This window comes from Calidris pugnax, unplaced genomic scaffold (assembly GCF_001431845.1).
Source record: "Calidris pugnax isolate Ruff unplaced genomic scaffold, ASM143184v1 scaffold81, whole genome shotgun sequence".
NCBI classification, from domain to species: Eukaryota; Metazoa; Chordata; class Aves; order Charadriiformes; family Scolopacidae; genus Calidris; species Calidris pugnax.
In genome coordinates this window covers 10,740,073-10,754,017 of record NW_015090880.1, presented here as the reverse complement: position 1 = coordinate 10,754,017, position 13,945 = coordinate 10,740,073, and the positions used below count along the sequence as shown (strand labels likewise).

Below are 13,945 nucleotides of genomic sequence, written 5' to 3'. Positions count from 1 at the left end.
ATAGGCTTCTTTGCCTGACAAAATGATCTGTGCACCTTTCCAACCTGAGCAGGCTTTGGGACCATGTGCGGAGCTGTGCCTGACCCTGTAATCCTCGCTGGACTCAGCTGTTTTGGCACAGCCGTGCTGAGTGACTTTGTATCTTCGTAGTTAATCTGTAACGCAGAATAACGATGCCTGTGAAGAGCTGGGTTTATATTATTTTAATTTCCTTTGAACTCTAACTGAAATTTAAAGCTGTTTCCAGAACTGAGAGTCCATTCTTTTCCTTTGCCACCTAAATTCATTATTTCTAAATATTTCTCAACTGAAAAATCTTGTACTTGATTTGACATATATGGCCACACAAGTGATTGTGTGCTTGAATATTCTGCGCTGGTATTTGACAAAGCTTTAAGGGGGCGTTGTTTGCTCAAGTCCCAGTCATCGTAAGTCGTGTCTCAGTTATGCCTCTCTGAGAATGAAGAATGAAGTGATGAGGTGGTACTGGTGTGGGTACTCCTGCATCTGGAGATAGTCTTGTGATACATAAAGTAAAAGAGAAATACCAGTCTTTTAAGACCCAAGATCTGAGTTTTGGGCTGATTCAATGACATTCTTTTTAACTAAAAAAATTTTACACTTTATTTCACTTGGTTCTCATTAGTGAATTGAAGGCTGAAACAGCTGATTTTCCTGCATATGGCTTAACTGTTTTTCAGCTTTCAGTGTTACTTTTCATTCTAACTGTCATAAATGTTAAAATTGTTCAGGTAGTGCAAATGGGTGCAGGTTCTGTTTCCCACTTGCTGGATCGCGGTATGAATCTGTCGTCTGCTTTGATATGGTGAGATCTTTAACTTGGGAAACAAAGTGCAATTTCTAAACGAAAAAGTTCTGAGCCATCCAGCAACAGAAGTGAGAGAAAACTGCAAGTTGTTTCCAAAGTGCAGAAAATCACATTCAACTGTGCCAGCAAAGACCTATGTATAAGCTCTGCTTAAACTTCCTAACTTCATCTCAGTCATTTTGGAAGTGCCTGCTTTAGCAACTCAGCTGTCAAAGAGGGAATGACAAGCCACTGAAGTGGTCACCTTTCCAGCTGGCACCGTGCTCCCGGAAAAGGCTATGCATCTCTCCCTTGAGAGACACTTACAAAATGTTTGAAGCTTTGGCAAATTCAAATGCAAAGAACGTTGCCTTAAAAGCAGTCCAGGGCAACTGATCTGAATAAATAACTGGAAAAGTTATTCTGCCTTTAGTACTCTGGGTAGATTTTCACTAATGGGTCTCATAGAATCATTTGGAGGTAACGCATCCTCCTAAGTAAAGATGAGTGAATAGGATTTCACGCCAAGTACAGAAGGTGCTATCTAAAATTGCAAAGAGAATATGACAGAGCATGTCTTTGCTACTTCTTCCAATAACAACAGAAATATTAACAATGCATTCACCTTACCTAAACCGTAGAATTTTCTGGTCCAGTATGAAAGTTTTTCCTCCTCTTGTGTGTATGTCTGAAGGTCTGCTATTTTGAAAAAAGTACCAGTGATTTCTCAACTGCTGGAATGGTCTCTTTATTTGCTTGTTGGAGCCAAATGCTGAACTGTTGTGCAGATTTGCATAGAGTGCAAGGACTTTGATCTTGACAAAACACGTATTTTGCAGAACAATATTATCTTGGGAGTGATTAAAACTTGCATAAACAAAGGTAGTGTTTGTACTCGCAAACTCTTCTTGCTACTTCTCGTTCTCTCCCCGCCCCTTGCTTCCCCTTCAGCCATCCACTGCTTGTGTCAGTGCTGCAGCTAGAAAGGTCTTCCTTGCTCTGAAGATGCTGTCACCTGCATAACAAAGCAGCGATGGAGTTGTATCATTTCTGGGCCTTCAGAAGTGTTAACAGATGTGCCTGTTCTTGCAAGCCAAGGAAGGTGCCATATGAGGAGAAAGCTAAACTAGCTGTAGAAGCTGCAGAAGCTAAGAGAGACTGAATGTAGATGGTAGGACAAAAGCCTGATTTTACTTTATCTTAAGGCGTCTTAAAATTGAAAACTATGTTTTATGTTCCAAAGCTATTTGAACTATGTGGGTAGATCTGGAAGGAAGCTTGGTCTACATGATATATACTGATATAGCTGTAGTATTGGAAATAGGTATTAGGGTGTGTGTCACACTTGTATGTAACTTTTACTGATGCATTTGTGCTTAGCATTTGCTCAAGGGCAGAGCTGTGCTGAAAATCTCACATAGGAAAGGTGTGAATTCAGAAGTCATTTGAAATGGTATCAACATATTTGTGAGCTTTAGGTTGCACATTAAGGAAACTTATTCCCCAGGAGGGGGGTAGAGCAGGTTAGCCAGAGACATGTGCAATTCCCTCATAGCCCAGGAGGTTTTCAGGTCAGCCCCAATCTGGCATTGCAAATAGCTCCCTTTTAAGCAGTAGGTTGGACTGGTTGACCTTCAGAGAGAGATCCCTTCCAACTGCTGTTTCAGTGAGTCTGAAAAGATGCTACCAACACATTTCTTCAGGATAATCTTGTGAGATAAGCTTTGCCTTAGAGTACCTGTTTTACTGGGACACTGAAATAGTTAATATGTGAATCCAGTCATGTATAAAATAGCGGGGCAAGTATGTTTTCACTCTGTCAAGATGAAAGATCAAATGTTTTTTCATTGGGACTGGCTGTACTGTGACTTGCAAATGACTAATCTTCAGGAGTCCTGGAATTAACTTCCATAGATCTCTAACAGGGATTGGCAGAGTTTAGGGTAGTTATGTTTAGGGGGTTCTTTCCAGTCAGAAGAACAGAGAAGTAACACTGAGCACAGATAAGGTGAAACATAGTGAAGGTAAGACTGACACACAGATTTTGACAGTTAATACGCTTGCCAGTACAAACTTCCACGAGTAATTTACCAATTAAAAATAGTAGAAAGAAAAATTGGATGTATCGTAACGTAAAACACAGGATGGTGTTGATGTAATGTTCACCTTTTCTTTGCATTAGTCATGTTTTAAAATATTTGGAAAATGCTGTTGGTTGTTATAATGTGAGTAGGCTGAAAAACTTTGTGGGCTTTCCAGCATATCACAATATTAATTTAAGCTTGAGGTCAGAATTAATCATTTTCTCTTTCCCCTTTTTTTAACTATCCCACAACAGATATGTTATATTAAGTGTTACAGCTCTGCTTGCAAATAAATAAAGTCCCATTAATCAGAGCTGTCAGTTGAAGTCCAAAATATCTGCCCTGTCGCTTCTACATGAAAAAAGAAATCCCAGCAGGAGGTTGAAGAATGAAAAGTATAATGGGAAGGCTTTCTTCATGACAGCATGGGAAGAAGTAGTATTTTTGCATCATTTTTGTTGTATTTCTGTGATGCCCATTCATGGGCACTGCAGAAGTGATTTCCATATGTAAGGGAAGGGCCCTAAATCCTACTCTGTTTCCTGAGTGGACTTTATGAAGCTGTGTTAACCCTTACTGGGGAAGATGAAATAGGGGAGACTTACACACATGAATCCCAACCGAAGCCGCCTGATACTGAAGTTGCAGAGAACTGTGTTGTTTTTATTGCTGCATGTTTTAAGGTAAAGGTTTGCTCTAATGCTGTAGTCTTAGCTGTGGTAGTTAAACTTGTTTTCACAAGGAAGTCTTGAGGATCATTTCCTCAATTCCAAAGCATATTCTTAGCAATAGCTTCCCTGCAATTGAGGCCGGAACAAAATCTAATTTGCAGTTTAATATTGACAATGTAAATGATAGAACGATATAACGAAATACAGCGATCTCTCAATTCAGATACACCACTTCAATGTGCTTATGTGCCAGGTGCTTTCAGAAACATACGGAACCACATTTTTAGTGCATAATAAAGAATTGAATGCTGGTTACTGGTAAGATATGCTGGTTGTAAAGAAAAAAGATACTTTTTCTCTCCAGTTTCACCATACTGTTTAAACCAAGGAGCCTTTCTTTTAAGAAAACGTTTCTTATTATAAAATCTGAAACTTTCACAATAGACTTTGATCCTTACTGTAAAATGAAAGGAGGAGGAAAGCTTTCACACCAAAATGCTAATAATGTTCTCCTTGTTAGTGCCTTTGTATTGCATATTAAGTGGATCTTTTCCTATCAGTCCAAGTTCTGCAGCTTTGTAGGCATCTACATTCCCATAATAGTCATCTTTGCAATGTGGAGTGGACTATACTTATTTTTTTTCAGCTGGGGAAGAATGCCGTTTGTCCTTTGTAAAGTATCTGCTCTAAATGTGGGTGAACCAATCTGTTAAACTAAACACGTGTGTTTGTTGTAGGTACAGGGTTGTTAATACAGTGTTTCTAAATTGTTAATGGCGCAAACCAGCGGAGACAATGCGACACTGGGCTTGGTGTATGAGCAGTAACTACTCTTTAAATGCCTAATGGTTACATGATTGGGTTTTTATGTTGTGGTTTGGTAAATGGAATGCTTGTGTTATATTCCAGTCTCTTCAACCTCTCCAGGAAAAAAGGAATTAAAATCTAATTTAGGCAGGGGAAAAAAAAAAAGGCAAATTATTCTGGACTTGTGCATTTTTATAGTCCTTTTGAAGGCATGGTGATAAGGTCCTGTATGCATTTTTAAATTATTTGCAAGTTGCTGAGTGCTAGCCCTTCTAGAATTTTTATTTATTTATTTTAAATCTGCTTATTTTTATTTGTACTAAGTCCATTCAGTGGTTAGATGTCATTGCAGTGAGCTTCTGGGCATTCTGCCAAGTCTTCAGTATTGTCAGGATGCTGGATAAAGTACAAAGAAAAATGCTTGTCTCTGTTTCTTTGTAAAATTTTACAAGAAGCGTATAGCCTCAGAAGTAAGACCACCCTTATTAAAGTAAGAGCAGAACTAGATGAAAACAGGACTGACTCCTGCTTTCTCTGACAATCTGTAGAGCTGGTTAGAATGTAGAGTTCGCTTTGACATGCAGGAACTGCAAATATCTGCGAACTAATAAGAAAGTCTCAGCTAGAGACGAGGGCTTTTGGCAGCCAAAGGTGTTGTGTTTAATACTGTAAAATTGTGTAACAGCATAACTGTTAAGATAAGTGAAGATAAGCCTTTTCTGAAGTATTTAAACTGAACAAAAATGGTTTGAAATTTTAGAAGCTAGCCATTATCATTGTCTCTCTTACAATTGATCCTGTAGCTATAATGACGTTTGGCCTTGTTCCTGCGCACTACAGTGTATGGTTTCCACACGTTTTCTCATCCTTTTAAAAAAAATAAATCACTTTGTGTATGTTTTAAAGTTGCTTTTATATCACAACTTGACATTAATTTGATTCAAATGTAGTAAGATGTAGGAGCATACAGGGGAGAGGACTAAATATTATTTCTTGTCATATAATATGCTATGGTCAAGCTGATTGTTCATTTCCCAGGTCAATTTCTGTGTAAACATGATTTCTCTGTTTTGAAAAAAACCTCAAAATATATATGCTCACTTGCAAATCTGATTTGAGGTGGAGTGAATGCCACATGATTCCTTGTACTTTTTTTTTTTTTAAAGTGTGTTTTGTTGTATACATTGCACTGCAAAGAGCAAAGCAATGTAGCTGCAGTATTTTTCCACTGCATTTTAGAGAAGATGTTTGTACATGGGTCTGAATGGGAATAGTTATGCTTTGATAAGAATTGAAAGGGAATCTGTGCATGCTTCGGAGTACTTGCTAGGGAAGATTACTTTCTATTGTAAGTTACAGAATTTTTACATGAGAGTTTGAGAACAACCATGCTGTCCCTGCTCAGAGAATGAATAGGATTTAAGCCTCTGACACTATAATGACATAAAAACAAAAGTCCTTTTGTTTTTCCTGTAGGAAAATAAAATATAGAAGAAAGGAATTTACACTTGATTTATTTGATGTTCTTATGTAATTGTTTCTTTTTACTAATTTCCTCTCTCTTTTTTTTCCAAGTATGTGCTGAAGCTTTCAATCCAGATGAAGAGGAAGAAGATACAGAACAAAGGGTAAGAATGAGTGAATTGCGTCATGCATGGTTCTCTCCACAGTTTGACAGGCAGATGTCTGTACGTCACCTTTTCCTTACCACTTTTGCATTTTGTTCTGAGAGGCTGTGTGGCACACTGACATTGACAAAGTGACAGTGCTCTGAAATTGAGGGCTGCTTTGTCTCATGCACTTTTTTAGTCACTATAGCTTTAACATAATTGTACTTCAAAGGACTCGAGAGCTGTGCTTAAGTCTACCATCTATAAAAGTTTGGTTATTTTCCTTTCTTAATTATCTTAAAGGCTAGTCGATGCAATTCGTAGAGCATCAATGCTGTTGTGAAGAATTAGTTAAGCTTTACTACAGCTGTTTCTTCATGGGTGCTTAAAATGCCTCATGCTTTTTACTGTCTTTCTTGTCAAAGCAGTTCTACTGGGGTAGAAGAAACACTTTGTGGAAATATTTTGACACTGTGGCCACCTGTTCTATTGTTTTTGAAAGTGAGGAATTTCTAGGAATTGCAAGTCCAGATACTGTAATTGTATTTCTTTAGAGATGCTTTCATGTGAGAAAATCCGGTAGGCTGGCTAGTGAAGGTCAATGTTTTCTCTCTGGACTTTTGGTGTTCCATTTCCATATTCCATCTCAAGGATGCTTATGCTTCTGCAATGAAAATCTAAGTCTAATTTAATTTATCTTAAGAAAGAAGATACTTCATAAATAAGATGCTATAAAAAGAAAAAAAGACTATGAGTGTGTCTGATTGTCCAAATGTTTGTAAACTGGATACACTTATTCTGTCAAAAATCTTAATTTTCCTGACTGCTGATTCAATATTCAATTTTCTTTTAAAACAAGGATCTGAGGTCTGCTCAACTTCGGACAACGAATTTTTTGAAAAGCCTGCTAATGTAACTGGTTTTTGGAATCTTTGTTATTCCAGAAATATAATTAATGTGGTAAATGTGAGGTAATTAATATATTTATATATGCTCTTATAATGACCCCCCCAACAAGCACATACATAAATGAACCAACACTGTGTCATAAAAAAGGTTTAACTTGATGAGGTGTTTATAATTGGAAAGAATTAACAAAAAAATAACTCAAACAGCAAAGCTTTTATTTAGGTATTTTTGTTGGGGAAAAAAATCCACCCACTTAGATAACTTCTGTTGTTAGATGGACTGAGATACATATGTATCATAAATCTACCTGTATGCCAACAATAAGGGTATCGGGACTACCTGCCTTGATGAGTCCACAGTAATGTGCTCTAGGCAATCCTGCTTTAGCAGGGGAGTTGGACTAGATGATCTCTAGAGGTCCCTTCCAGCTCTGTCAAATCTGTGAATCTGAGTTTAGAAAGAAAACTGTTGACTTTTTCCACTGTTCCAAATGCTCAAGCTGTGACTGTGTGTGTTGCTGGGTTAGAAGGGAAGAGAAAGGAAAAGGCATCCTCTTCTTTCTTGTCTGTCTTGACTGTTATATTTCTTAACACATGCAAAATATTATGTTGACAATTATGTCTCTTTCTTCCTGTCTTGTATGTTTATATATAAATACTGTTTATGCAAACAACAAAAAACTGTATGCTTTGACCCTCTAAAATTGTGGTCTGCTTTTTCACTCCACAGTGAAGGTGCAGTCTGTAATCATATTTCTTTGTTGTCATGACAGTTTTGTTTTACTTTGCTTTAAAGGTAGTTCATCCAAAAACTGATGAACAGCGATGCAGACTGCAGGAAGCATGTAAAGATATCCTGCTCTTCAAAAACCTAGATCAGGTAATACAATTTTAAGGAAATTTTAACTGAATTTGATGCCTTGTATGTACAGGTAATAGCTTGATCTAACAGTCCAGACACTCATTTGCATTGTGATAGTTCATGAAGTATTAATTATGTACGGGCTAGATTGGGACATCTGTTTAGAGATCAACAATCAATGAACAATATAAACAAACATGTCAAATTGTCAGTTACCAGGATTTTCCGATCCCTGTCCCTGCAAATTCCATTTTTTCTGTTAGAGAAATGTGTGTTGTTATTTTGTTGTTGTTTTTTTTTTTAATCATTTCACTTATCTTTCAATACTTGCTGTGGGGTACCATTGTACCTGATTTCCTTTTCCCTAGGAAACAATTGATAATTTTATGGTTGGTTATTAATTACTCATTGCCTCAGCACTGAGTTTTAATGATGAGCACTTAGTAATCTTAATTGCTATGAATTTTTTTTAGTGACGATCATAGGATATCTCAGGAACAGACCTTTGGAGATTCTCTCATCCAGCCTCTGAGAGAATAAATGCATTTCATCTTTGGTCTGGTGTCACAGAAACAGAACTGACATCTCTACTACAGGCTGAGGCAGAATGAAAGCTGTTACACCAGCGATGGTCCCTGCAGCTCCCTGGTTTTGAATCACTGAGCTTTGCATCAGATATGAAAGGGTGGATGTGGTAACTTATGGTTGCAGAAACGCTGCTCAGCTTTCCTTGAAAACCAGGAAGTTCTCCCAGTTCTTGGTTGCTGTACAAACCCCAAGAGTCATTGAACTGCATTCTCAAAATAATTGTTGAAAGCTTTTGATTGCAACAGGCTTGAGGAACTGACATTCTATCAAAAAAGTTTCCTTGAAAGCTGTGCTTTCCAAGGCTGGCCTTTTGCTGTTCTGGGATTCTTGTTGTTACACCTATTTACTTAAGACACTTTAAGTAACCTGGTGATGCACAGTAAAATATGAAACATACTGAAGACATTCAGCAGCTCAAGGAGTATGTACAAAATGCGATCACTATTCGAATTGAGTAGGCCAATCTTTAGCTTCCAGCAAAATCTCCCAGAAGCAAAAATGAATAACCAGCTTATATTCAAAGATTACTTTGAAAAACAAATTTGAGCTGAGAAAGTGGGCTTGGAAAAATACTGCTTCCTGGGAAAAGCTTTCTAAGCGGCTGAGGATAGAAGCAATGGAAACAATCTGAACTGCAACTGTTAAGGACTCGGCTTTAAGATAGCACATGGCTGAAAAAGATGACTGCAGTCCACACATTGATTATAGTATGATAAAGGACACTTAGCAGAGAGGGGAGAACTTTCCTAGTAATGAGTATAAAGGGAGTATGGAACTTGCATCATTTTACCTTTCCTCCCAATAATTTCTTTTTAACTCCCTCTGTATAATGTGACTGGTTTGGAAGTTGGCTGCAAAATACCCACTGAAAGGCAAAATGCATGGCTGTTGCTTTTGCTCAGTGTATATTGTCTGTTAATAAGTGTGAGGAACACTTTCAAATTAAGGGTCAAAATATGTTCTTTTGCTTCTTAACCGCTGAAGAGTGTCATGTAAAACTATCAAGTACAAGCAAACAGACCCAACAACAACAAAACTGCATAAAACCCCTTTAGGAGTAAATATGATAGTGTGACAGCACGTTCTGGCCAAATTCATCCCTTTTCCACTGGTTACATTTAGGTGAACTGTGCTGAATTTAGGCTCAGTGGCTTAACAGCCCTTTTAAATGTCTTCACTTGCGTGAATAGTTGCCGTAATACTCAGTGTCAAACACAAGGGAGCCGGTGTCTGGTGGGTCACTTCTAACAAGGTTCACATTGAGCTTTGGACTAAAATCAATTCAGATTGTCACAGAGTTTAACCCCGAGACTTTAAGCATCCCCGATGATAAACGTGATTTATGTTTCAGTATGAAGTTCTGTATGATGTATCATGTTTAGGGTCCATGGTGTCTTATAAATGAGTTTGTAGAATCCTAGTTACAACTGGATTTTGTACTGGGTGAGAGCAATGACTGGTAGCCTTACCAATAAGGCCCCTGAGCATGCTGAGTACCCATATTTAAACCAAGAGGGTTTTTTTACAGTTCAGAAATCTGATGAAGCTTGTCCTTTTATTGAAATAATAGCTCAGTGTTTTATTTACTTAAAATAAGTCTTTGCCTCTGTATCCTCCAAATAAAGCATTGTTGAGTTACAGTATTTTTAAAAAGCTTTTTAAAATCTGCATTGCTTGTTTTCTGACAACTGTTACTTAAATACATGCTGTGAAATATGTGGTTAAAATAAATGGCTTTCATGCAATGTCTGTTTAGTTTAAATACCAGGAGAGTTTTAATGATAAGAAAATAGGATTCTGGTGAAAAGATATGTAATATTTTCAATATAGTGGTGCCTACAGATGCTGCAATGATTATTCCAAATTTAAGGATTGCAGTAAATATTTCAAGTGTATCTAGCAACATAAAGACTAGCTTGTGTGTTCATGCAGTATATTTTTAGAAACTCAGCTGTGATCTCCATCTTCAACTTTGAACATCTGGTCATTGAAAATGCGATGAAAGTCTATTGTTAAAGGACTTCGGAATAACAAAGATGGTAAAGCAGCTCAGGATTGAGGCAGGGTATTTATAGGGCACCATCTCTCTTGGCCTTCACAGCTTCCCTGGCTGTGCTGCCTACAAAAAACAGTGTAGGCATGGCTCATCAGAGAAACCTAGCTTGAGTCTGCTGCACAGACCAGCGTTATCCCATTTTCTGTATGTGCTCCCCATCTGTTCCTGATCTCACCTTGTGCTGGAATTGCAGGTTCTCAAAGACACAGACTATCTGGGGAAACAACTGTTTGCATAGTGTCTTGTTCAGTACAGTCCTGATCATGACTGGGGCTCTTGGATGATAATAGTACAAATAAGTTACTAATAAATCATGGGGCAATTTCTAGACACATATACAGATAAAGAAATATGTGTACTGTTGAAATAAATCAATAGATGTCCATTGCTGTGAAGCTGTGTCAGATTATGCCAATGGAGAGCTTGCTGTACAGGTGTGCTTTGGCACTGAAATGGTATGCATAAGTTAAAAGGTATTTGGACATAAATTTGAGATGATAACTCTTCTGTAATGGAAGTATCTGTGTTTGTCTGCATTATTGAACTTATCTTAATAAGCTGGAAACAAGAGAGATACTAGTGGAAATCAACATTTCATACCAGTATTTGCATACAGTAAAAACAATGCAATGCATGTTGCACAGCACTATCCAGATTAAGTCAAATGAGCTCACTCTTGTCCAGCAATAATGCTAAAGTCTATTTTCTGAGAGGTTTTTTTATTTATTTTTTTTTTAATTTGTTTTATAGGAGCAGCTGTCTCAGGTCCTTGATGCCATGTTTGAGAGGAAGGTGAAACCTCAGGAACATGTGATTGACCAAGGTGATGATGGGGACAACTTCTATGTTGTTGAGCGGTAAGCAGCTGTGCCTTTGAAATGTAGAGTATGTTTCTTTTCAGTTTCATAATTTTGTAGAACATATATATGTGCAACAGGCATATAATAGATATGTGTGTGCGTGCACCTTTTGAGTATCTTTTACCCTTTTGGAAGAAATTCTAGCTATTGTTAATCACTATTTGAAGAAGAACTAAGGGTACAGATTTATTTCTTCCTGTAAAACTGTAATGTTAAACAGAATATTACTGATGAATTATAAATGTCTGTTGGAACATGATCTTAGCAAACTACTTTTTTTTATGCACTGTTATCTTCCTTATCACTGAAATAATGGCACCATTAATATTGTATTAAATGCTTTCAAAGCAGTTCTTCAAAATGTGTTGCCTTTTGAATTGTCATGCTGCGTTCAGGGAATTTGGAAAATAATTTTTAGGTTAGAAACTGTTCATTTTAAATGATCCTTGTCCATTATACGGACATTCCCCTTTCTGATTAGTGGAATTACAGAACATAAGGCTACCTCAAATATATTCTCACCATATGCCCATTCCTCTGTCTTCTACCATACCATCCCATTAGCCTAGACCAGTGCTCCCATTTCAACACTCAGTTATCTCCCTCAGCTGCTCTGCCTCAGACCAATCCCTTGTCTTTGGCCAAACAGGCCAAGTTCCTTCTCTTGCCATGTTCAGATCGGGTTGGACCGGGGCTCTGAGCAACCTGGTCTCCTTATTGCAGGGGGGTGGGGCTGGGTGGCCTTTAAGGGCCCCTTCCAACCCAAACTAATCTATGATTCTATGAAAGATGAGACATAAGCAGAGCAGTGATTCCTAATCTTGAGGAAACTTAAATTCAGTTTGGGAGGCTCTCAGAAATGTTAGGTACCATCAGCCCATTTTAATTTGTTTCTGTGTAAGGCTATTAACCTGTTGGTTACCAGAAAGCTTTTCCTGTTATGAGTTTTAACCTAAAATAAAAAAAGTTAAATGGAACCTTGTCTTTGATGTTCAGGGAAATGTTCTCTGGTCTATATTCTATAGATGTAATCCTGTTCCACAACGTGGGTTTTTTTCTAGCAAGAGATAGTTGCTTTGGAACATTTCAGGTTTTTAAGTTTTTGTTTTGTTTTACTCTTGAGATATAATACACCAGTAACAAAAATATGTTGCCAAAAATAATGTGGCAGAAAGGCTATACAGTTATTAAATATTAATACAGTTATTAAACTCAGTGTTGTCTATCAATAGAGCATACCAGCCTTTGCTCTAAACACCAACTTGGCTGCAACTCCTGTGCTGGCTATTCAGTTATTACAAAGAATTCTACAGTTACAAATTTTCTGTCCCCTTCTCCCTGTTTCCAGTCCTCCTCCACCTCCCACCCCCTCACTTTGTTCATGAAAAAAATAGTAGGATACTGGTGCTTATGGAAAGCTACAATATTTCCACTTGTCTGCAAGCGCAAATTCAGAGGACTCTGGCTCTTTCAAGGCATCACTAGGCATGTCTTCTTACTCTAAGATAATCATTAATGCCTAAGTATCCCTGAGGATTAGTTTCTTCCTGTCAGAATGAACAGTGACTTTGTGTTGCAGAGCTAACTCTTTAGCTTCTTGTCTGCATAGAAAAGCAGGTTTTCTGACACAAGCCTTTTTTTCCCCCAAAGTCTTCTGTTTGTAATACTTCCTCACCAGATCACTTTTGTCTGAGTGTCTTTCCCTGTGCACAGAGAGACAGCAGGCAGGACAGGTGCAACTTGAGGATGCAGCAGCTACTTAGTGCTTCCTGCATGGAAGGAAGAGCTGGGACGAACGTGTTGTGTGGCTATAGATCAGTGTGCTCATTGCTGCCGGGAGGGCACCTGATGAGTCTGTGCTGATTGAGCAGTCATCGGTCAGGAGGGGCAGCCCTGCCCTCTGCCTCTTGGAACAGGCTGATCTGTGATCTTGCTGAGTTGCCCTCATGCTCACTCTTGTCCAGCAATAATGCTAAAGTCTATTTTCTGAGAGGTTTTTTTATTTTTTTTTTTAATTTGTTTTATAGGAGCAGCTGTCTCAGGTCCTTGATGCCATGTTTGAGAGGAAGGTGAAACCTCAGGAACATGTGATTGACCAAGGTGATGATGGGGACAACTTCTATGTTGTTGAGCGGTAAGCAGCTGTGCCTTTGAAATGTAGAGTATGTTTCTTTTCAGTTTCATAATTTTGTAGAACATATATATGTGCAACAGGCATATAATAGATATGTGTGTGCGTGCACCTTTTGAGTATCTTTTACCCTTTTGGAAGAAATTCTAGCTATTGTTAATCACTATTTGAAGAAGAACTAAGGGTACAGATTTATTTCTTCCTGTAAAACTGTAATGTTAAACAGAATATTACTGATGAATTATAAATGTCTGTTGGAACATGATCTTAGCAAACTACTTTTTTTATGCACTGTTATCTTCCTTATCACTGAAATAATGGCACCATTAATATTGTATTAAATGCTTTCAAAGCAGTTCTTCAAAATGTGTTGCCTTTTGAATTGTCATGCTGCGTTCAGGGAATTTGGAAAATAATTTTTAGGTTAGAAACTGTTCATTTTAAATGATCCTTGTCCATTATACGGACATTCCCCTTTCTGATTAGTGGAATTACAGAACATAAGGCTACCTCAAATATATTCTCACCATATGCCCATTCCTCTGTCTTCTACCATACCA

The 13,945-nt window shown here is 37.8% G+C and overlaps 1 protein-coding gene across 1 annotated transcript in view; it reads left to right on the top strand.

The window, feature by feature from the left end:
* The window catches only part of PRKAR2A (protein kinase, cAMP-dependent, regulatory subunit type II alpha), a 72,069-nt gene that overhangs the window by 42,055 nt on the left and 16,069 nt on the right, over positions 1-13,945 (top strand). Inside the window, exons 3-5 of the mRNA XM_014946640.1 lie at positions 5,946-5,998; positions 7,685-7,768; positions 11,145-11,251. Of these exons, the coding sequence (XP_014802126.1) occupies positions 5,946-5,998; positions 7,685-7,768; positions 11,145-11,251 (244 nt within the window). The remainder of the gene's footprint in view (positions 1-5,945; positions 5,999-7,684; positions 7,769-11,144; positions 11,252-13,945) is intronic.